The sequence below is a fragment of the Pseudophryne corroboree genome, chromosome 4 (assembly GCF_028390025.1).
Source record: "Pseudophryne corroboree isolate aPseCor3 chromosome 4, aPseCor3.hap2, whole genome shotgun sequence".
NCBI classification, from domain to species: Eukaryota; Metazoa; Chordata; class Amphibia; order Anura; family Myobatrachidae; genus Pseudophryne; species Pseudophryne corroboree.
In genome coordinates, this window is record NC_086447.1 from 943983783 (window position 1) to 944010090 (window position 26308).

The 26308-nt window shown below is 45.4% G+C and overlaps 1 protein-coding gene across 1 annotated transcript in view; it reads right to left on the minus strand.

Moving 5' to 3' along the window:
- The window catches only part of LOC134911916 (calcium/manganese antiporter SLC30A10-like), a 62216-nt gene that overhangs the window by 13335 nt on the left and 22573 nt on the right, over positions 1–26308 (minus strand). The window contains exons 5-6 of the mRNA XM_063919864.1: positions 20240–20323; positions 12490–12729 (exon numbers count right to left, since the gene is read on the minus strand). Coding sequence (XP_063775934.1) covers positions 12490–12729; positions 20240–20323 — 324 coding nt within the window. The remainder of the gene's footprint in view (positions 1–12489; positions 12730–20239; positions 20324–26308) is intronic.

Below are 26308 nucleotides of genomic sequence, written 5' to 3' on the forward strand. Positions count from 1 at the left end.
CTCAGTGAGATGTATTATAGGCTGCAGCTGCCGGGTATAACAGCCGGGTACAGGAGAACAGTGTAACTCTCAGTGAGATGTATTATAGGCTGCAGCTGCCGGGTTTAACAGCCGGTGCTACAGGAGAACAGTGTAAATCTCAGTGAGATGTATTATAGGCTGCAGCTGCCGGGTATAACAGCCGGGGCAACAGGAGAACAGTGTAAATCTCAGTGAGATGTATTATAGGCTGCAGCTGCCGGGTATAACAGCCGGGTACAGGAGAACAGTGTAAATCTCAGTGAGATGTATTATAGGCTGCAGCTGCCGGGTATAACAGCCAGTGCTGCAGGAGAACAGTGTAAATCTCAGTGAGATGTATTATAGGCTGCAGCTGCCGGGTATAACAGCCGGGTACAGGAGAACAGTGTAATTCTCAGTGAGATGTATTATAGGCTGCAGCTGCCGGGTATAACAGCCGGGTACAGGAGAACAGTGTAACTCTCAGTGAGATGTATTATAGGCTGCAGCTGCCGGGTATAACAGCCGGGTATAGGAGAACAGTGTAAATCTCAGTGAGATGTATTATAGGCTGCAGCTGCCGGGTATAACAGCCGGGTACAGGAGAACAGTGTAACTCTCAGTGAGATGTATTATAGGCTGCAGCTGCCGGGTATAACAGCCGGGTACAGGAGAACAGTGTAAATGTCAGTGAGATGTATTATAGGCTGCAGCTGCCGGGTATAACAGCCGGGTACAGGAGAACAGTGTAAATCTCAGTGAGATGTATTATAGGCTGCAGCTGCCAGGTATAACAGCCGGGTACAGGAGAACAGTGTAAATCTCAGTGAGATGTATTATAGCTGCAGCTGCCGGGTATAACAGCCGGTGCTGCAGGAGAATAGTGTAACTCTCAGTGAGATGTATTATAGGCTGCAGCTGCCGGGTATAACAGCCGGGTACAGGAGAACAGTGTAAATCTCAGTGAGATGTATTATAGAGTGCAGCTGCCGGGTATAACAGCCGGGGCTACAGGAGAACAGTGTAACTCTCAGTGAGATGTATTATAGGCTGCAGCTGCCGGGTATAACAGCCGGGTACAGGAGAACAGTGTAAATCTCAGTGAGATGTATTATAGGCTGCAGATGCCGGGTATAACAGCCGGTGCTACAGGAGAACAGTGTAAATCTCAGTGAGATGTATTATAGGCTGCAGCTGCCGGGTATAACAGCCGGTGCTACAGGAGAACAGTGTAAATGTCAGTGAGATGTATTATAGGCTGCAGCTGCCGGGTATAACAGCCGGGTACAGGAGAACAGTGTAACTCTCAGTGAGATGTATTATAGGCTGCAGCTGCCGCGTATAACAGCCGGTGGTACAGGAGAACAGTGTAAATCTCAGTGAGATGTATTATAGGCTGCAGCTGCCGGGTATAACAGCCGGTGCTGCAGGAGAACAGTGTAAATCTCAGTGAGATGTATTATAGGCTGCAGCTGCCGGGTATAACAGCCGGGTACAGGAGAACAGTGTAACTCTCAGTGAGATGTATTATAGGCTGCAGCTGCCGGGTATAACAGCCGGTGCTGCAGGAGAATAGTGTAACTCTCAGTGAGATGTATTATAGGCTGCAGCTGCCGGGTATAACAGCCGGGTATAACAGCCGGGGCTACAGGAGAACAGTGTAAATCTCAGTGAGATGTATTATAGGCTGCAGCTGCCGGGTATAACAGCCGGGTACAGGAGAACAGTGTAAATCTCAGTGAGATGTATTATAGGCTGCAGCTGCCGGGTATAACAGCCGGGTATAACAGCCGGGGCTACATGAGAACAGTGTAAATCTCAGTGAGATGTATTATAGGCTGCAGCTGCCAGGTATAACAGCCGGGTACAGGAGAACAGTGTAACTCTCAGTGAGATGTATTATAGGCTGCAGCTGCCGGGTATAACAGCCGGTGCTACAGGAGAACAGTGTAAATGTCAGTGAGATGTATTATAGGCTGCAGCTGCCGGGTATAACAGCCGGGTACAGGAGAACAGTGTAACTCTCAGTGAGATGTATTATAGGCTGCAGCTGCCGCGTATAACAGCCGGTGGTACAGGAGAACAGTGTAAATCTCAGTGAGATGTATTATAGGCTGCAGCTGCCGGGTATAACAGCCGGTGCTGCAGGAGAACAGTGTAAATCTCAGTGAGATGTATTATAGGCTGCAGCTGCCAGGTATAACAGCCGGTGCTGCAGGAGAATAGTGTAACTCTCAGTGAGATGTATTATAGGCTGCAGCTGCCGGGTATAACAGCCGGGTATAACAGCCGGGGCTACAGGAGAACAGTGTAAATCTCAGTGAGATGTTTTATAGGCTGCAGCTGCCGGGTATAACAGCCGGGTACAGGAGAACAGTGTAAATCTCAGTGAGATGTATTATAGGCTGCAGCTGCCGGGTATAACAGCCGGGTATAACAGCCGGGGCTACATGAGAACAGTGTAAATCTCAGTGAGATGTATTATAGGCTGCAGCTGCCAGGTATAACAGCCAGGGCTACAGGAGAACAGTGTAAATCTCAGTGAGATGTATTATACAGTGCATCCGGAAAGTATTTAAAGCTCTTCACTTTTTCCACATTTGTTATGTTACAGCCTTTTTCCAAGCGGGCATTAATTATTTTTTTCCCCTCAAAATTCCCCATAATGACAACGTGAAAAAAAAATTCTTTAGATGTTTGCAAATTTATTACAAATAAAAAACGAAGAAATCACATGCACATAAGTATTCACAGCCTTTGCTCAATACTTTGTTGATGCACCATTGGCAGCAATTGCAGCCTCAAATCTTTTTGAATATGATGCCACAAGCTTGGCACACCTATCTTTGGGCAGTTTCGCCCATTCCTCTTTGCAGCACCTCTCAAACTCCATCAGGTTGGATGGGAAGCGTCGGTGCACAGCCATTTTCAGATCTCTCCAGAGATGTTCAATCAGATTCAAGTCTGGGCTCTGGCTGGACCACTCAAGGACTAAAGGACATTGTCCTGAAGCCACTCCTTTGATATCTTGGCTGTGTGCTTAGGGTCGTTGTCCTGCTGAAAGATGAACCGTCGCCCCAGTCTGAGGTCAAGAGCGCTGTGCAGCAGGTTTTCATCCAGGATGTCTCTGTACATTGCTGCATTCATCGTTCCCTCTATCCTGACTAGTCTCCCAGTTCCTGCCACTGAAAAATATCCCCACATCATGATGCTGCCACCACCATGCTTCACTGTAGGGATGGTATTGGCCTGGTGATGAGTGGTGCCTGGTTTCCTCCAAACATGACATCTGGCATTCACGTCAAAGAGTTCAATCTTTGTCTCATCAGACCAGAGAATTGTGTTTCTCATGGTCTGAGAGTTCTTCAGGTGCATTTTGACATACTCCAGGTGGGCTGCCATTTGCTTTTTACTAAGGAGTGGTTTCCGTCTGGCCACTCTACCATACATGCCTGATTGGTGGATTGCTGCAGAGATGGTTGTCTTTTTGGAAGGTTCTCCTCTCTCCAGAGAGGAATGCTGTAGCTCTGACAGAGTGACTATTGGGTTCTTGGTCACCTCCCTGACTAGGGCCCTTCTCCCCTGATCGCTCAGTTTAGATGGCTGGCAAGCTCTAGGAAGAGTCCTAGGGTTACGAAGTTCTTCCATTTATGGATGATGGAGGCCACTGTGCTCATTGGGACCTTAAAAGCAGCAGATATGTTTCTGTAACTTTTCCCAGATTTGTGCCTCTAGACAATCCTGTCTCGGAGGTCTACAGACAATTCCTTTGACTTCATGCTTGGTTTGTGCTCAGATATGCGCTGTCAACTGTGGGACCTTATATAGACAGGTGTGTGCCTTTCCAAATCATGTCCAATCAACTGAATTTACAACAGGTGGACTCCAATTAAGCTATAGGAACATCTCAAGGATGATCAGTGGAAACAGGATGCACCTGAGCTCAATTTTGAGCTTCATGGCAAAGGCTGTGAATACTTAACGTACATATGATTTCTTAGTTTTTTTATTTTTAATAAATTTGCAGAAATTAAAAAAAAAACTTTTTTCATGTTGTCGTTATGGGGTATTGTGTGTAGAGTTTTGAGGGAAACAATGAATTTATTCCATTTTGGAATAAGGATGTAACATATCAAAATGTGGAAAAAGTGAAGCGCTGTGAATACTTTCCGGATGCACTGTAGTTCCACCTCTGCACACACGCATCAGAGCGCAGACAGATGAAACAAACAAAGAGATTACACTTGGCTTGGTGTACATACATCTTTCCTATACAGTGTATGGTTTTATTCTGATAATCTGGCATCACAATGGATCTGTCTAATGAATAATAATGATGATGATGAAGCTCCTAACCATCTCTTATCTCATGCTGCAGCCTGTTCACCATCCAGTCACAGGATTTCCCAGAACTGTGTACCAGGTCAATGGATGCAATAAAGCCTGCTCCATCTGTACTATCACTGTACTCACGGAGACAGCCTTTAGTTCTCTTTGCTACAAGTGGCATAAACTGTGCAAACACCTCTGCTCCCTAATATCCTGTTACTATACAGTATAAGGGACTGTGCATCACTATACGTGATCGAGTGTAAGGCGGCTCTTCCACCCCTCGCACTATTATGTCCAAATCAACTGAGACACAAATTGGATTTTAGCAACCGCAGACGTGAGTAGTTTATATTAGAGATGAGCGCCGGAAATTTTTCGGGTTTTGTGTTTTGGTTTTGGGTTCGGTTCCGCGGCCGTGTTTTGGGTTCGACCGCGTTTTGGCAAAACCTCACCGAATTTTTTTTGTCGGATTCGGGTGTGTTTTGGATTCGGGTGTTTTTTTCAAAAAACACTAAAAAACAGCTTAAATCATAGAATTTGGGGGTCATTTTGATCCCAAAGTATTATTAACCTCAAAAACCATAATTTACACTCATTTTCAGTCTATTCTGAATACCTCACACCTCACAATATTATTTTTAGTCCTAAAATTTGCACCTAGGTCGCTGGATGACTAAGCTAAGCGACCCTAGTGGCCGACACAAACACCGGGCCCATCTAGGAGTGGCACTGCAGTGTCACGCAGGATGTCCCTTCCAAAAAACCCTCCCCAAACAGAACATGACGCAAAGAAAAAAAAAGGCGCAATGAGGTAGCTGTGTAAGATAAGCGACCCAAGTGGCCGACACAAACACCGGGCCCATCTAGGAGTGGCACTGCAGTGTCACGCAGGATGTCCCTTCCAAAAAACCCTCCCCAAACAGCACATGACGCAAAGAAAAAAAGAGGCGCAATGAGGTAGCTGTGTGAGTAAGATAAGCGACCCTAGTGGCCGACACAAACACCGGGCCCATCTAGGAGTGGCACTGCAGTGTCACGCAGGATGTCCCTTCCAAAAAACCCTCCCCAAACAGCACATGACGCAAAGAAAAAAAGAGGCGCAATGAGGTAGCTGTGTGAGTAAGATAAGCGACCCTAGTGGCCGACACAAACACCGGGCCCATCTAGGAGTGGCACTGCAGTGTCACGCAGGATGTCCCTTCCAAAAAACCCTCCCCAAACAGCACATGACGCAAAGAAAAATTAAAGAAAAAAGAGGTGCAAGATGGAATTGTCCTTGGGCCCTCCCACCCACCCTTATGTTGTATAAACAGGACATGCACACTTTAACCAACCCATCATTTCAGTGACAGGGTTTGCCACACGACTGTGACTGAAATGACGGGTTGGTTTGGACCCCCACCAAAAAAGAAGCAATTAATCTCTCCTTGCACAAACTGGCTCTACAGAGGCAAGATGTCCACCTCATCATCATCCTCCGATATATCACCGTGTACATCCCCCTCCTCACAGATTATCAATTCGTCCCCACTGGAATCCACCATCTCAGCTCCCTGTGTACTTTGTGGAGGCAATTGCTGCTGGTCAATGTCTCCACGGAGGAATTGATTATAATTCATTTTAATGAACATCATCTTCTCCACATTTTCTGGATGTAACCTCGTACGCCGATTGCTGACAAGGTGAGCGGCTGCACTAAACACTCTTTCGGAGTACACACTTGTGGGAGGGCAATTTAGGTAGAATAAAGCCAGTTTGTGCAAGGGCCTCCAAATTGCCTCTTTTTCCTGCCAGTATAAGTACGGACTGTGTGACGTGCCTACTTGGATGCGGTCACTCATATAATCCTCCACCATTCTTTCAATGGTGAGAGAATCATATGCAGTGACAGTAGACGACATGTCCGTAATCATTGTCAGGTCCTTCAGTCCGGACCAGATGTCAGCATCAGCAGTCGCTCCAGACTGCCCTGCATCACCGCCAGCGGGTGGGCTCGGAATTCTGAGCCTTTTCCTCGCACCCCCAGTTGCGGGAGAATGTGAAGGAGGAGATGTTGACAGGTCGCGTTCCGCTTGACTTGACAATTTTCTCACCAGCAGGTCTTTCAACCCCAGCAGACTTGTGTCTGCCGGAAAGAGAGATCCAAGGTAGGCTTTAAATCTAGGATCGAGCACGGTGGCCAAAATGTCGTGCTCTGATTTCAACAGATTGACCACCCGTGAATCCTTGTTAAGCGAATTAAGGGCTCCATCCACAAGTCCCACATGCCTAGCGGAATCGCTCCGTGTTAGCTCCTCCTTCAATGTCTCCAGCTTCTTCTGTAAAAGCCTGATGAGGGGAATGACCTGACTCAGGCTGGCAGTGTCTGAACTGACTTCACGTGTGGCAAGTTCAAAGGGCATCAGAACCTTGCACAACGTTGAAATCATTCTCCACTGCACTTGAGACAGGTGCATTCCACCTCCTATATCGTGCTCAATTGTATAGGCTTGAATGGCCTTTTGCTGCTCCTCCAACCTCTGAAGCATATAGAGGGTTGAATTCCACCTCGTTACCACTTCTTGCTTCAGATGATGGCAGGGCAGGTTCAGTAGTTTTTGGTGGTGCTCCAGTCTTCTGTACGTGGTGCCTGTACGCCAAAAGTGTCCCGCAATTCTTCTGGCCACCGACAGCATCTCTTGCACGCCCCTGTCGTTTTTTAAAAAATTCTGCACCACCAAATTCAAGGTATGTGCAAAACATGGGACGTGCTGGAATTTGCCCAGATTTAATGCACACACAATATTGCTGGCGTTGTCCGATGCCACAAATCCACAGGAGAGTCCAATTGGGGTAAGCCATTCCGCGATGATCTTCCTCAGTTGCCGTAAGAGGTTTTCAGCTGTGTGCGTATTCTGGAAACCGGTGATACAAAGCGTAGCCTGCCTAGGAAAGAGTTGTCGTTTGCGAGATGCTGCTACTGGTGCCGCCGCTGCTGTTCTTGCGGCGGGAGTCCATACATCTACCCAGTGGGCTGTCACAGTCATATAGTCCTGACCCTGCCCTGCTCCACTTGTCCACATGTCCGTGGTTAAGTGGACATTGGGTACAGCTGCATTTTTTAGGACACTGGTGACTCTTTTTCTGAGGTCTGTGTACATTTTCGGTATCGCCTGCCTAGAGAAATGGAACCTAGATGGTATTTGGTACCGGGGACACAGTACCTCCAACAAGTCTCTAGTTGGCTCTGCAGTAATGATGGATACTGGAACCACGTTTCTCACCACCCAGGATGCCAAGGCCTCAGTTATCCGCTTTGCAGCAGGATGACTGCTGTGATATTTCATCTTCCTCGCAAAGGACTGTTGGACAGTCAATTGCTTACTGGAAGTAGTACAAGTGGTCTTCCGACTTCCCCTCTGGGATGACCATAGACTCCCAGCAGCAACAACAGCAGCGCCAGCAGCAGTAGGCGTTACACGCAAGGATGCATCGGAGGAATCCCAGGCAGGAGAGGACTCGTCAGAATTGCCAGTGACATGGCCTGCAGGACTATTGGCATTCCTGGGGAAGGAGGAAATTGACACTGAGGGAGTTGGTGGTGGGGTGGTTTGCGTGAGCTTGGTTACAAGAGGAAGGGATTTACTGGTCAGTGGACTGCTTCCGCTGTCACCCAAAGTTTTTGAACTTGTCACTGACTTATTATGAATGCGCTGCAGGTGACGTATAAGGGAGGATGTTCCGAGGTGGTTAACGTCCTTACCCCTACTTATTACAGCTTGACAAAGGCAACACACGGCTTGACAAATGTTGCCCGCATTTCTGTTGAAATACTTCCACACCGAAGAGCTGATTTTTTTGGTATTTTCACCAGGCATGTCAACGGCCCTATTCCTCCCACGGACAACAGGTGTCTCCCCGGGTGCCTGACTTAAACAAACCACCTCACCATCAGAATCCTCCTTGTCAATTTCCTCCCCAGCGCCAGCAACACCCATATCCTCCTCATCCTGGTGTACTTCAACACTGACATTTTCAATCTGACTATCAGGAACTGGACTGCGGGTGCTCCTTCCAGCACTTGCAGGGGGCGTGCAAATGGTGGAAGGCGCATGCTCTTCACGTCCAGTGTTGGGAAGGTCAGGCATCGCAACCGACACAATTGGACTCTCCTTGTGGATTTGGGATTTCGAAGAACGCACAGTTCTTTGCGGTGCTTTTGCCAGCTTGAGTCTTTTCAGTTTTCTAGCGAGAGGCTGAGTGCTTCCATCCTCCTGTGAAGCTGAACCACTAGCCATGAACATAGGCCAGGGCCTCAGCCGTTCCTTGCCACTCCGTGTGGTAAATGGCATATTGGCAAGTTTACGCTTCTCCTCCGACAATTTTATTTTTGGTTTTGGAGTCCTTTTTTTACTGATATTTGGTGTTTTGGATTTGACATGCTCTGTACTATGCCATTGGGCATCGGCCTTGGCAGACGACGTTGCTGGCATTTCATCGTCTCGGCCATGACTAGTGGCAGCAGCTTCAGCACGAGGTGGAAGTGGATCTTGATCTTTCCCTAATTTTGGAACCTCAACATTTTTGTTCTCCATATTTTAATAGGCACAACTAAAAGGCACCTCAGGTAAACAATGGAGATGGATGGATACTAGTATACTTATGGATGGACTGCCGAGTGCCGACACAGAGGTAGCTACAGCCGTGGACTACCGTACTGTGTCTGCTGCTAATATAGACTGGATGATAATGAGATGAAATCAATATATATATATGTATGTATATATAATATCACTAGTACTGCAGCCGGACAGGTAGATAATATATTTATTAGGTAATGATGACTGATGACGGACCTGCTGGACACTGTCAGCTCAGCAGCACCGCAGACTGCTACAGTAAGCTACTATACTATAGTAGTATGTACAAAGAAGAAAGAAAAAAAAAACCACGGGTAGGTGGTATACAATTATGGATGGACTGCCGAGTGCCGACACAGAGGTAGCTACAGCCGTGGACTAACATACTGTGTCTGCTGCTAATATAGACTGGATGATTGATAATGAGATGAAATCAATATATATATGTATGTATATATAATATCACTAGTACTGCAGCCGGACAGGTAGATAATATATTTATTAGGTAATGATGACTGATGACGGACCTGCTGGACACTGTCAGCTCAGCAGCACCGCAGACTGCTACAGTAAGCTACTATACTATAGTAGTATGTACAAAGAAGAAAGAAAAAAAAAAACCACGGGTAGGTGGTATACAATTATGGATGGACTGCTGAGTGCCGACACAGAGGTAGCTACAGCCGTGGACTAACGTACTGTGTCTGCTGCTAATATAGACTGGATGATTGATAATGAGATGAAATCAATATATATATGTATGTATATATAATATCACTAGTACTGCAGCCGGACAGGTAGATAATATATTTATTAGGTAATGATGACTGATGACGGACCTGCTGGACACTGTCAGCTCAGCAGCACCGCAGACTGCTACAGTAAGCTACTATACTATAGTAGTATGTACAAAGAAGAAAGAAAAAAAAAAACCAGGGTAGGTGGTATACAATTATGGATGGACTGCCGAGTGCCGACACAGAGGTAGCTACAGCCGTGGACTAACGTACTGTGTCTGCTGCTAATATAGACTGGATGATTGATAATGAGATAAAATCAATATATATATGTATGTATATATAATATCACTAGTACTGCAGCCGGACAGGTAGATAATATATTTATTAGGTAATGATGACTGATGACGGACCTGCTGGACACTGTCAGCTCAGCAGCACCGCAGACTGCTACAGTAAGCTACTATACTATAGTAGTATGTACAAAGAAGAAAGAAAGAAAAAAAACCACGGGTAGGTGGTATACAATTATGGATGGACTGCTGAGTGCCGACACAGAGGTAGCTACAGCCGTGGACTAACGTACTGTGTCTGCTGCTAATATAGACTGGATGATTGATAATGAGATGAAATCAATATATATATGTATGTATATATAATATCACTAGTACTGCAGCCGGACAGGTAGATAATATATTTATTAGGTAATGATGACTGATGACGGACCTGCTGGACACTGTCAGCTCAGCAGCACCGCAGACTGCTACAGTAAGCTACTATACTCAGTCTATAGTAGTATGTACAAAGAAGAAAGAAAAAAAAAAAACCACGGGTAGGTGGTAAACAATTATGGATGGACTGCCAAGTGCCGACACAGAGGTAGCTACAGCCGTGGACTAACGTACTGTGTCTGCTGCTACTATAGAGTCTAGACTGGATGATAAATTATTGATAATGAGATGAAATCAATATAATATCACTAGTACTGCAGCCGGACAGGTACTATATATATTTATTATGTAATGACTGATGACGGACCTGCTGGACACTGTCAGGTCAGCACAGCACCGCAGACTGCTACAGTAAGCTACTATAGTAGTATGTATAAAGAAGAATGAAAAAATGAAAAAACCACGGGTAGGTGGTATACAATATTATATATATATATATATTATATACAATTATATATATATATATATATATATATATATATATTAAACTGGTGGTGATTGATTATTAAACTGGTGGTCACTTCAGGACAGGTCACGTTGCAACTTGCAACTAGTACTCCGAGGCCTAAGCAGACAATCACAAAATATATTATTATACTGGTGGTCAGTGTGGTCACAACAATGGCAGTGTGGCACTGACTCTGGCAGCAAAAGTGTGCACTGTACGTTATATGTACTCCTGAGTCCTGCTCTCAGACTCTAACTGCTCCCCACTGTCAGTGTCTCCCCCACAAGTCAGATAATACACTTACAGTCACACTATCTAATCTATAAATAAAATATCACTTCAGCAAGTAGTATTATAGTAGTATACAGTAGTACTCCTCCTAATAATGCTCCCCGAAAATACTGTGTCTCTCTCTTCTCTAAACGGAGAGGACGCCAGCCACGTCCTCTCCCTATGACTCTCAATGCACGTGTGAAAATGGCGGCGACGCGCGACTCCTTATATAGAATCCGAGTCTCGCGATAGAATCCGAGCCTCGCGAGAATCCGACAGCGTGATGATGACGTTCGGGCGCGCTCGGGTTAGCCGAGCAAGGCGGGAAGATCCGAGCCTGCTCGGACCCGTGTAAAAAACCTGAAGTTCGGGCGGGTTCGGATTCAGAGGAACCGAACCCGCTCATCTCTAGTTTATATCGGTCCGGAATGTAATACCGGTGGTCGGAATCCTGGTGGTCAGGGAAGGGGTGGTCTTCAGTATGCCGACTGACGGGATCCCGGCGCACAGTATACCGGCGCCGGGATACCGACAGCCGGCATACCGACACTTATTCTCCCTCGTGAGGGTCCACGACCCCCCTGGAGGGAGAATAAAATAGTGTGGTGCGCGTAGCGCACCACCGTGCCCGTAGCGTGGCGAGCGCAGCGAGCCCGCAAAGGGCTCATTTGCGCTCGCCACACTGTCGGTAAGCCGGCGGTCGGCCTCCCAGCGCCGGTATGCTGGTCGCCGGGAGCCCGACCGCCGGCATATCGTAGTGAACCCCAGGGAAGCGATCGCAAAGTAACAATCCGCCCACATGCGCTGTGGATAAAATGCGTATTTTTGCAATTTTCCCAATTCTATGATTGATACTGAATTAGGCCCTATGAGAGCTAGAATGAATATGCACAAATAAAGCCACATATCAGTGGTTCTCAAACTGTGTGCCGTGGCTCCCCGGGGTGCTCGGGATACTTACAGGGGTGTCCTGGGTTGGTGGTCCAGTACAAATAGAAATATTTATGGTCAATGTAATAGGTAAAACCAGAGTTGGTGGCAGCCAATCATAAAACATGTGGACAACCAGAAGCAAATAGTGTCCCTCACCACATAACTGAACCTAAGGGGGACATATAAACACAATTTTCTTAACTTAATATTTCTTTCTAAATAAGAAACGTTTCGCCTAGGGGTGACGTGAAAAAAATTCTTATGCTCTAGGGCGCCGTGAATCAAAAAAGTTTGGGAACCACTGCCATATATAATGACGTGTATCTGCATCTACATGGAAACAGTTCAAAACATTCAACCTAATTACATTAATGTGCTAAATGAGAAAGAAAGAAGGAAAATGATAAAGTTCTTACCGATGTCTCCAACACTGACACCTTTGGGGACCATCTGGAGCAGAATGGTGGCTGTTTCTCTGATGAGGGGATACGCGGAGAATAAAATGATGGCGACCATGACGACTGTAAGACTGGGATCAATGTAGCACTGCCAGTTACACGGTGCGTCCTTGGGTAAAGGTTTCACGTAAAATATGACAGCAGCCACTACGACAACAACGGACCCCAGAGCGTCCCCCAGAGCGTGAAGCAGGACCCCTGCCGGTGCAGAAAATTAGAGTGTTAGGAACAGCGTCAGCGAGCACAATAGTCAGAGAAACAGTCGCTGATGATGTCACTAGCTCACTAAAGGCTGCGCTACCAGGAACATCCCCCAGCCCGCACTATGCTGCCTCTACTGACTGCTTATAAATAACTTACTACTTTACTACTGTGTGGCATAACATGTATAAGGGGTACTACTGTGTGGCATAATGTGTTATAAAGGACATAACTACTGTGTGGCATATCGTGAAAAAGGGGCTCTATTGTGTGGCATAATGTGTATAAGGGGTACTACTGTGTGGCATAATGTGTTCTAAAGGACATTACTACTGTGTGGCATAACATGTATAAGGGGTACTACTGTGTGGCATAACATGTATAAGGGGTACTACTGTGTGGCATAATGTGTTCTAAAGGACATTACTACTGTGTGGCATAACATGTATAAGGGGTACTACTGTGTGGCATAACATGTATAAGGGGTACTACTGTGTGGCATAATGTGTTATAAAGGACATTACTACTGTGTGGCATAACATGTATAAGGGGTACTACTGTGTGGCATAATGTGTTATAAAGGACATTACTACTGTGTGGCATAACATGTATAAGGGGTACTACTGTGTGGCATAATGTGTTATAAAGGACATAACTACTGTGTGGCATATCGTGAAAAAGGGTCTCTATTGTGTGGCATAATGTGTATAAGGGAATCTACTGTGTGGCATAATTTGTATAAGGGGTACTACTGTGTGGCATAATGTGTTCTAAAGGACATTACTACTGTGTGGCATAACATGTATAAGGGGTACTACTGTGTGGCATAATGTGTATAAGGGGTACTACTGTGTGGCATAATGTGTTATAAAGGACATTACTACTGTGTGGCATAACATGTATAAGGGGTACTACTGTGTGGCATAATGTGTTATAAAGGACATTACTACTGTGTGGCATAACATGTATAAGGGGTACTACTGTGTGGCATAATGTGTTATAAAGGACATTACTACTGTGTGGCATAACATGTATAAGGGGTACTACTGTGTGGCATAATGTGTTATAAAGGACATAACTACTGTGTGGCATATCGTGAAAAAGGGGCTCTATTGTGTGGCATAATGTGTATAAGGGAATCTACTGTGTGGCATAATTTGTATAAGGGGTACTACTGTGTGGCATAATGTGTTCTAAAGGACATTACTACTGTGTGGCATAACATGTATAAGGGGTACTACTGTGTGGCATAATGTGTATAAGGGGTACTACTGTGTGGCATAATGTGTTATAAAGGACATTACTACTGTGTGGCATAACATGTATAAGGGGTACTACTGTGTGGCATAATGTGTTATAAAGGACATTACTACTATGTGGCATATCGTGAAAAAGGGGCTCTATTTTGTGGCATAATGTGTATAAGGGAATCTACTGTGTGGTGTCATGTTTATACAGGGTACTACTGCACATTGCAATGTGAATAAGGTTGCACTACTGTGTGGCATAATTTGACTGTGGGAGGGTGGCAAATTACTGCCTTGCTTCAGGTGACAAAAATCCTAGTTTCGGCCCTGCTTTGGGAAAAGGAATTTGGGAGCCAGTGTTGAACGTCACATTGCATGTGGGGTCTTGGCGGCTGCTAAGTTTAAAGGTCATTACTCAATTCTTATTCCCCTAGAATGCATGTGACATTGTGACCACTATTTTCTCATACAAACACTACAATCCCTAGGTCTTCAGGACACAGCCCTCTCCTGGTTCTCATCCTACCTATCTAATCACTCTTTCAGTGTCCGCTTCTCTGAATCCACCTCCTCTTCGCCACCTCAATCAGTTGGAGTACCGCAAGGCTCAGTCTTAGGTCCTCTGTTTTTCTCATTCTATACCTCATCTCTTGGTAAAGTAATCAGCTCTTTTGGGTTTCATTATCATCTGTATGTGGATGATACTCATATCTACCTATCCTCCCCTGATTTGTCACCATCTGTATTGGTCCGCATCACTGTATGCCTTTCTGTCATTTCATCTTGGATGTCATCTCACCACTTCAAACTTAATATTTCCAAAACAGAATTAATAATATTTATTATATCAGTCCTACCCCACAAGCTCACTGCCTAGGTGTCATCCTTATCTCAGAACTGTCCTTTGTTTCCCACATTCAATCCATCTCAAAATCATGTTACATACATCTAAGAAACATCCAAAATACAACCATACCTTACACAAGTGTTGTACCTCCAAAGGTGTTTTAACAATGTGGAGAAATGTGTTTTAGATAGGATGCCTAGTTTTGCGGTACATTCCTTTGTTCTGCTTTGTGAAACTTTTGCCACTGCATGAGACTGGGATTCAGAACTTGAAGGAGTAAAGTGAACTTATCTATGGACACCTTGAGAGTTGTAGAAATACATTTTCTGCACTTGAATAGACTCAAATACTTCAAATGCACGCTCTTTGAAATGAACTCTTCGTGTGGCTTCATAAATTGTGACAACGAACATGTGTATATGTTAGTGTATGTTTTGTCTAACCTTGATTACTTCTTTTTGCGGATAATAAAAAGTTGTGAAGTGTTCTGTTCCTGAGGTGAAATTGCATTCCTTATATCCATCGTGGTCATGAGCCGACCAAGAAAGGTAACCTAGAATATCTTTCTACCAGATCCCATCCAGGTCCTTAGCCCTCGCCTTGGGTGCAACATTTGGCGTACCGAACAGGATTTTGAGACTAAAGTAAAGGAAAATGTCGACAGAACAACCCACCTCAGTGGGGAAATCAGGCAGCGAACATAGCAGATCAGAACACACAGCACCAGCACCCTCAACGGTGCAGATCAACGCGATCGTGATGTCATATTACTTTGGTGCCCCATGGCTTCCTACCTAAAGTGGTGAACCCCATGGCCAAGAAGGAAGCACATTAACGGACTTTAAAAATAAAATGAAGTCGATGTTCCAGCTATATCCACTAAGCAACCAACAGGTGGAAATCCTTATAGACCAGTTGAAAGTATCAGCACTCAGGGAAGTGACCTCATGGCTACCAGATGAGAAGGAAAAAGTAGTCCAGGTCTTACAAAGGCTGGCTACCACTTTTGAGGCATGAACATTATCCAAGCTGAAAATGAAGTTCTATGCTCATAACCAATGCTCAGGAGAAACACTGCAGTATTATGCTCTGAGCCTACAGGAAGCTCTGTGAGCAATACTGGGTGTTAATGCTAGAGAAATCTAGAATACTGATGAGGCACTAATGGCTAAGCTTATCGAAGGGTCGATGGGGGAGAGCACCCAGGCTCAGCTGTGACTACTGAGACTGCAGATGCTGAATTGTTCATTCCTAGACTTTAAGGAGGCAGCAATCAAAGTCGTAGGCTCCAATACTACCCGGAGCTCAGAGTTTTAAGAGATGCCGGAATTCCATGAACACCCATGTTCCCGGGGAACGATGCAACTGGGTGTAGAGAAGACACAGAAGGGTAAAGATACTGCACTACAGGGGGTCCAGATCGTGAACACAGACCCTCTGCAATCAGTAAGGAAACAGCTGGAAGATCTGATGATGTGGATGGCAGAAATGCGAAGAGAGATGCAGAGTATGGCAAGACCACAAAATCCTCGACCAACCGAATCTGGGTGTAGGTCAGAACGGAGAAGACAATTCACTGACTGGTGTGATCCTCCCCAAGGGGGTTGGAAGGAGACCAGCTGATCAATTCGACACTCAAGGTCGACCGGTCTGCAGAAGGTGTCGGCAAGCTGGCCACATCGAATGGGAATGCCATTGTATGGAGCCTTTAAACTCCAATGCCACGAGGATGGACACCGAGCCTCAGGGGACAAAACAAGAGTAAAACCAACCTCTGAAGAAGGTGGCCCCACAATGGTAGGCAATGCCATATCAATGCAGATGAGTTTATCACCATATTAAATACTGACACCCTAGTCTGCACAAGGAAAAGTTTAGGAAGGGTCGTTTGGTTTCATATGTAATGGTGGTATGGATTTATCAATTGTGATGATACCAAGCAAAATACGTTCTTTCACTATATGGCCATACAGAGGAACAACCCCAGAAAATACCATCATACTCTGGGGGATGGAGAGATTGTGGAATTTGACATCATCAGTGGAAAGGTCTATGGGCAGTCAACGTCACTGGTCCGAGGGGTACTCCAATTAAGGTCCGCAGGTATGCAGCAATTGCAGACGTTATTGGCACCGTCCACACCATGAAGGTCCTCCACATCACTACCGATACAATGATGATGGAGCATGTCCCACAGAGACAGGGTGTGCAGCAGAAGGTGCAAATCAGAGACCATCTGTATGCAGTCAACAGGATCCTAATACCAAATTGTGGAGTGTTCTATCATTAATGAGCAGAAATCCCTGTGCACCTCTTCCCTGGTTTCCTCAACGCCTGCTGCAACAGGGAGATGTATTCTCCTCCACTCATGGAGGTGTACTCTTGGTCAGGGTGATGCCATTCTGGGAAGAGCTATCTCACATCCTCGTCAGTGTTCTATGTAGAGTTCTTTTTCCGTGAGGACACACATCTTTTCAGTGGGGATGAATGTTGTACCCCCAAAGGTGTTTTGTCAATGTGGAGAAATGTGTTTTAGATAGGATGCCTAGTTTTGTGGTACATTTCTTTGCTCTGCTTTGTGAAACTTTTGCCACTGCATGAGACTGGGCTTCAGGACTTGAAGGAGTAAAGTGCACTTATCTATAGACACCTTGAGAGTTGTAGAAATACATTTTCTGTACTTGAAGAGACGCAAATACTTGAATACATATTGTTTTGTTGGAATACTGTATTTGTATTGGGAAGAACAGTTGACCTAAAGGAACCAAGTGGATGTACACAACGGAACTTGCAAGAAACTGTTCTGCCATCCCGATGTGGACCCACAATGATGGACGACACCAATTCCAATATGGCCTACCTCAATCAGGATCATTCAAACACCATTGATCATGACCGAGACACAGAAGTAGTGACCCACAAGACCGCAGAGGAAGACTTAGGACCTTCTAAACCTAATGCATCAGATTCAGGTATGCCCATCCCTGAACCTCACAATTTTGCAGAAATCCAGGGGGAAGCTCACAAGGATGTGAGATAGCTCTTCCCAGAATGGCATCGCCCTGACCAAGAGTACACCTCCATGAGTGGAGGAGAATACATCTCCCTGTTGCAGCAGGCGTTGAGGAAACCAGGGAAGAGGTGCACAGGGATTTCTGCTCATTAATAATAGACCCTTCTCATGTCTGATTTGTAATAACTTTACTAATGAAAGTACCTGCAACTTAATATATTTCATGTTGGTAAATTAGTAATGTTGTGACGCAATGAACCTTCTCGCTATGTAGAGTTCTTTTTCCGTGAGGACACACATCTTTTCAGTGGGGATGAATGTTGTACCCCCAAAGGTGTTTTGTCAATGTGGAGAAATGTGTTTTAGATAGGATGCCTAGTTTTGTGGTACATTTCTTTGCTCTGCTTTGTGAAACTTTTGCCACTGCATGAGACTTCTTCAGGACTTGAAGGAGTAAAGTGCACTTATCTATAGACACCTTGAGAGTTGTAGAAATACATTTTCTGTACTTGAAGAGACGCAAATACTTGAATACATATTGTTTTGTTGGAAATGGAATACTGTATTTGAACTTATTGTTGATGAACATGCATGCTCTGAAATTAACTCTTCTTTGTGGCTTCATAAATTGTGACATCGACCATGTGTATATATTAGTGTATGTTTTGTCTAACCTTGATTACTTCTTTTTGTGGAGAATAAAATGTTGTGAAGTGTTCTCCTGTTCCTGAGGTGAAATTGCATTCCTTACATCGATTGTGGTCATGAGCCAACCAAGAAAGGTAACCCAGAGTCTCTATCTACCAGGTCCCATATAGGTCTAACTCTAATCCATGCTCTCATTATCTTCCGCATTGATTATTGCAATTGTCCCCTTACTGGTCTTACCAAGAAGAGACTCTCATCACTACACCCATTCTGAATGCAGCTGCGAGGCTAATCTTCCTCGCTAGACGTTCATCGTCTGCAGATCCGCTCTGTCAGTCCCTCCATTGCTTACCTGTATTCTACCATATTCAATACAAAATACTTTTCCTCACATACAAGGTCATTAACCAAACTACACCAACATACATCTCTTCTCTTATCTCAAAGTAGTACCCAACCCAAAATCTCTGCAAGATCTGCATCCCTCATCCGCACTCACTACTCACTCCCTCTCACGATTGCAGGACTTTTTTCAGACTGCATCCAGTTGGTTAAATGCCCTCCCAGGCACAATAAGACTCTCCTCTAGTCTCCAAACCTTCAAATGTTCACCTGAAAACTCATCTCTTCAGAGAAGCTTATCAAATTCTGGAACCACCCACATAACGTTTATAAACTTTTCTGTCCAATTATATCCCCACTGTACACTCCGCACATATCCTCACATATTTTGTCTTTATTCACTTTCCCATCCTCCTGACCATTGGCGCATCATTTTTCCAGAGTTTTGCGCATGAGCATTAGGAAAATCTTCAGGAAATTGGCTGCCGCGCCAGGTTCCTGGAGGTTTGCGTATGCGCAGTAAAGTCTGTGCTCATACTCTTTTGCTGTTGCAGAGAAGGATGGCACCGCAGGGGGACTCTGGAGAGGTAAGCATTAAAACCTGTGCATCGGTCAGAGAGGAGGGGGCCCCTGATGCAGAAGGCTGCATACAGGCCTCCTCCTCTCTTAAAATGCCCTGCTCCTGACCCCTGGTCAACATCACTGTGTGACCATATCATATAGCCCTTTGCAATCTGGCTAGACCATTTTGAGATAGGTAGCATTTGTCCTTGTGTATCAATTCAAGACCTATTCTCCCTATAGAGTGTAAGCTTGTGAGCAGGGCCCTCCTACCTCTATATCTGTCTGTTATTACCTGCTTTGTTCTATCACTGTTTCCAATGGAATATGCTGTGCTATATAAGAAACTGCTAATAAATAATACTTTACATCATTTTGTTAGACCCTACATTACAATCATAGTGATATCTAGATTTTCCAAACATTTGGACCAATACCGACCATGGAGAGTAATACAGAGCATACTGGGGGCATGAGTGTAGAGCAATGAGAACGTGAATCACCAGCGACTGTATGAAAGCCAATCATCAACCAGCGCGTCACATGGAGAGAACCAACACAGATATTCCACAGCCTGATGCCACCCACCTGGGGAGTTACAGTTCTTGGCGGCATCTGGGAGCTGCTGTCACATTGCCAGGAGATATGGAGCCGAGGGAGAGACAGCGGCAGCTATAGCTGTGTATACTGTGCATGTTATCTGCTGTGTACAAGATATACTGTAACCCTGTCCTGTGTCTCTGGTGCGCTCTGCACGTGGAGGTGTCTGGTCTGGCTCCTATGCTTTGGACCATTACTCCAGGCTTGGACCACAGTGTATCTGAGTGTAATAGAAATGACCGGGATTACCTCTAATGTTGAGGGAATCTGCTTTCTTATCGTTCTCATCTTTCCCATCCTCCAGATCGGGGTCTTCTTCATTTAAAGAGTCACCTGTAGCCAAAGAAGAAACGCTGTGTTGTATATAAATTCTACATACAGAAGACAAATCAGCTTAACAAAATGCAACACAATCAGCACTGTCACAAATACGCAATATAAATGTAATCTATCATCAAATACTGTAACCAGACACGTAGAGACAGTGCACATAATATGAAGCTAGTAAATAAATAATGAAGCCAGTTTTAAACCTTAGATTTATTTCTGATGGAGAACAGAGTATCCTATGCAACTACAACTACCAACATTTCCAAAATACCTGAGTGCAGCTACTGTGACCAAACACACACCTATATATACACAATGTTACCGAACACTCACCCTATACACTCCGTGTGACCAATCACCCAACCTATACACTCTGTATGACCAATCACCCACTGTATACACTCCTTGTGTCCAATCACGTACCCTATACACTCCTTGTGACCAATCACCCAACCTATACACTCCGTGTGACCAATCACCCAGCCTATACACTCCGTGTGACCAATCACCCAACCTATACACTCCTTGTGTCCAATCACGTGCCCTATACACTCCTTGTGACCAATCACCCAACCTATACACTCCATGTGACCAATCACCCAACCTATATACTCTGTATGACCAATCACCCAGCCTATACACTCCGTGTGACCAATCAACCAACCTATACACTTCGTGTGACCAAACACCCAACCTATACATTCCGTGTGACCAATCACCCACTCTATACACTTCGTGTGACCAATCACCCAACATATACACTTTGTGTGACCAATCACCCAACCTATACACTCCGTGTGACCAATCACCCAACCTATACACTTTGTGTGACCAAACATCCAGCCTATACACTCTGTGTGACCAATCACCCAACCTGTACACTCCGTGTGACCAATCACCCACCGTGTACACTCCTTGTGACCAATCACCCAACCTATACACTCTGTGGAAATATGAAAGCAGCCCTAATGAGGGTGGGGTCTGTTGAGGAGGGCGGGATCCCTCCTTTTAGGGTCTGATTGTACGTAGTTGCGGCCTTCCTTGCATCTTTTGCTGCAGTTGTGCCTGAGACCATGGACGGATTGGGAACTAAAAGTGGCCCTGTAACATTGTGTAGAAGTGACCCAACATGGGCAGCACAAGAGGTGTAACACGGTGTAGCCATGGCAGCATCACTGGATGGCAGAGTTGCCATACTGCAGAGAAGGAATAACAGAATGAATGGGGACAATGCAATGTACTTGAGTGCGGTGGGTTGCCCTTCATGTGGGGGCTGGGTCCACATGACCACACACAAAACAGGGCCCTCAGACACATTGGCCTACCAGAAATCTTCCTGGTGAGCCCTATGGTCAATCCACCCCTGGCCCACACTATGTGCTCCATGTGACCAAACAACCCCTTATAAACTTCATGTGACAAACACCCACCCTATATGCTCCGTGTGATCAGACACCCAACCTAAATGCTCTGTATGACCAAACACCCACCCTATACTCTCAGTGTGTCCAAACACCGACCCTAAACACTCTGTGCAACCAAAAATCTAACCTATAAACTTTTTATGACCAAACACCCATCCTATATACTCCATGTGACCAAACACCCAACCTATACACTGTGTGACCAAGCACCTACCTTTATACTCCGTGTGACCAAACACCTAACCTATACACTCTGTGCAGCCAAACATCTAACCTATACACTCTGTGCAACCAAACACCCAACCTTTACACTCTGTGCAGCCAAATAACCAACCTATACACTCTTTGCAACCAAACACCCAACCTATACACTCTTTGCAACTAAACACCCAACCTATACACTCCGTGCAACTAAACACCCAACCTATACACTCCGTGCAATCAAACACCCAACCTATACACTCTGTGCAACCAAACAACCAACCTATACACTCTTTGCAACCAAACAACCAAACTATACACTCTTTGCAACTAAACACCCAACCTATACACTCTGTACAATCAAACACCCAACCTATACACTTTGTGCAACCAAACATCTAACCTATACACTTTGCATGATCAAACACCCACCTTATACAGTCCATGTGACCAAACAGCCACCCTATACACTCCGTGTGACCAAACACCCACCCTCTACACTCTGTGTTACCAAACACCCAACCTATATGCTTCCTGTGACCAAACACCCAACCTATACTCTCTGTGCAACCAAACACCTAACCTATATACTTTCGTATGACCAAGCACCCACCCTATACGCTCCATGTGGCCAAACATCCAACCTAAACCCAACCTAAATGCTCTGTATGATGAAACACCCAACCATACACTATATGTGACCAAAACACCCAACCTATACACTCTGTGTTACCAAACACCCACCTTATATGCTCCATGTGACCAAACAGCCCCCTTATATACTCCGTGTAACAGATACCCAACCTATATGGTCTGTGTGACCAAACACCTAACCTAAACGCTCTGTATGATGAAACCCCTAACCTAAACACTTTGTATGACCAAACAGCCAACCCATTAACTCTGTGTGTTATATAATAGGATCCTTGTTCACTTACTGTTGAATCCTTTTTTCTGAAGGAGGCCATGGGACAAGTGAGACCATGAGAATTGCTGGTTGAGACTGGAGCTGGCACATAAACTAAGTGTAACTTTGAAAAGAAAGCTCAACCACTTGCAATCCCATAATGTCAGAGTCCGGAAAACCCAGTGAAACTGTTAGAACAATATAACAAACCAGTAGGGAAAAGATGGTCAAGAACCAAAACCCTACATAACTGAGCATTATAGAGGGAATGCAGGGTACCACAGACTGCTTCAGAGAAAAGGATTCAACAGTAAGTGACCAAAAATCTTGTTTTCTCTGTCAGCAAGGCTGGTGAGACCCTGGACCATGGGACATTCAACAACTGCCCTCAGGGGAGGGAATGCTTAGGCTGCCTGTCTGGAGAACTGTACACCTAAAGTGTCCATCACTTGAGGCAAAAATATGAAAATAGTAAAAACAAATAAATGTGTGGACAGAGGACCAGGCAGCAGCATGACAGACTTGTTCTGCTGAAGCCCCATGTCATACTGACCACTGCCAATGAGGTCACCACTGCCCTAGTTGAACACCTGGTCTGATGCCGGTCACACTAGAATAGGCTTGGATGATGACTGAGCGAATCCAACACACAACGGTCTGCTTAGTAGCTGGCCAACCCCGTTTATGTAACTATGTCTAGTAAAGCCAGATCATCTCAGTCTCAGGAAGACGCCAAAGGAGAAAAAAACTGGAAAACACAATTTCCTGGTTTAAGTGAAATACCGAAACAACGTTCAGCTGGAACTTGGGAACTCTATGGAAAACCACTCTATTGTCATGGAAAACTAGAAAGGTAGCTTGCAAAACAAAGCCCCTAACTTGGAAACACACCAGGCGGCTGAGGCAATAGCCATAAGAAAGACCAGCTTCCAAGTAACAAATTGAAGATCTGCTGAATGTAAAGGTTAAAATGGAACCTGTTTGAGAGCCAATAGGGTCATATTAAGATCCCACAGTGCTACTGGCAGACGAAACGGTGGTTGAATACACACCACATTCTGTAAAAAGTTTCAGACCTCTGGAAAAAGGACCAAGCGCCGCTGGAAATAAATTGATAGGGAGCAAATTCCAAAGCCCCTGAAGGAAGACCAAAAGATGAGAGGCAACACCCCTCATGATTGTGATACTTTCCTTGTGCAGTATGCTCACTACCACTGACATGATCTTTGTGAAAACACTCAGGGCCATGGATATATCTAATGATAGGGCTGGAATTTATAGTGAGTGATCCAAATGCAAAACGAAGTAGAGAATGATAACCTGCCCAAATCAGAACAGGAAGATATAGGTCAGTGACATTTTTGGCCTCCATGTTGTGGATCATTGATTGTAGAGATTCCATTCAAAAATGATCTACTCACAACCTTGTGTTCAAAGCTCAAAGATTCAAGATTGGCTGGAATGATCAGTTTGGCTTCTAAACAAGGAACAAGTTGGTGCAAAACTCTAGTATCCATTCCAGCGCAGGAACCGGAGCAATGGCGCAGTCCAAGAGGAGGTTAATGATAGTCTGGTCCACTGCCGTCTTTTTCTCTGCATACCGGGGAGAAAAACTGACCCCTGAGGTTGATGATGTAACGTCTGGGAATGATACCCAGCACCCAGGCATCTGAAGATGACTCCAGTGGTCTCTGAGCAGGAGCAACTTTTCTCTGACTGTGACCACACCAGGTGGAGAAAGACTCCATCGGATGCAAGGTTTCTTCAGAGCCTTGGCTCCTGAGTGTTGGCTGGCACCAGAAAATCTGTCCTTCAAAGACGAAACCACTGAAAGGGAAGAAATAGCCTCTGGCACACTGACCTCTAGTGGGCACTCCACCCCGAAAGAAGGAGCAAAAAGTTCAGAAATTAGGCCCCCTGCTGTTTAGGGGCAGCCACCGAAAGAAATGTACTTTTCCCCTGGTAGCCTGGACAATACTGGTATATAGTTTTACCCCACAAAGAACACTCCCCGTCAAATGGAAGATATCCCAAGGAACACTTAGATTCCACAGTCCAAGCACAGAGCCAAAGGGTCCTTCTAGCCAAGACAGCTGTAGCTGAAACTCTGGAAGCCACATGAGCACCGTCTTGCACGGCCTGACACATATTCAGCTGCACATTTAAGCTGTTCCACCAATTCCAGTAGGGAATTCCTGGACAAATCACTGTGAAGGACCTCAATGGGTTTGTTGCCCAATTCTCCATAGCTTGAGCCACCCATGCAGAGACTAGTAAAGGTCGGATAATGACCCTGGAGCCCATAAAATTGGACTTGAGACAACCTACCATTTTTTTTTCTAGAAAATCTTGAAAGGACGCTGAACCCTGAACAGGAAAAGCCATTTGTTTAGCTAAACGCACCACTGCAGCGTCAACCTTGGGAGGCAGATCCCACTTGGATACATGACCCACTGGAATTGGATAAAGTGAAGCGAATTTACAAGGGACTGAGAACTTTTTATCTGGCACCTTCCAGACCTGGTTGATGAGACTGGAGAGATCCAAATAAGACGGGGAAAGGAGCGAACTTGTTGTGCTGATACATCAACGGACCTGCAGTCTCTGCTTGGGAATCCACATCTAAATAGGCTGGAGAGTGGCGCACAGCAGCAATGTCTTCCATTCCATGACTGGAGCAAGACTCTAGGTCCTCATACTCCAGGGTGATGCCAATTTCCATATGTTCACCCTCCTCCTCTGAATTCCAAACTTCCTACAGAGCCCTGGTAGGAAGAAGATGCATATGTTCTGTGCACAGCTGAGGATCCTCTATAAAGCATTCCAAATAAGAGGAACATTTACAAACCTCAACGCCGTGTGCATCATGGCATAGGGCCAAGTAGGACCAGACACCGATTGGGTGCGGGGGGCACAGTGCAGGAGGAGACTCAAACCCGCATTGAGGAAAGAGGTGCAGCAGCTGCCCTAGCCAGATCTTCCTGCTGAATCACTACAAGCTGCACTTGTCAGAGACCAATCAACCCAGAGCCTGTGCCCACTCCGGCTCCGCAAGGATAGATGCTGTGGTCTCAAATGCCTGCGCGACACTTGACGTTGCCTGACGGTCCACATAGAACGTCCCAGAGTCCACCTGTCCACACAGTAATTTAATATTACACAAGTGAAAAAGTCATAGTAGTGAGTTTTGCTTCGACAGATTTGGCTTTGTCTGAAATATCACCCACGTGTTCTCACTATATATAGCGGAAGCAGGTAAAATCAATTCCCAGATATTGGAAAACATCTACAGGTCACAGCTGCAGAGAAGAGAAGCAGTGAGACTTGCACCAGCTGAAGAGCAGAGGTAAAGAACTGTGCAGGGGAGACCGACTGCTCTAGGCTCTGCCCCCGCATTCTGTAACTGCAACTTCACTATTTACCCCTGTGGGGAAAGCACTTGGTATGCCCCTAGTC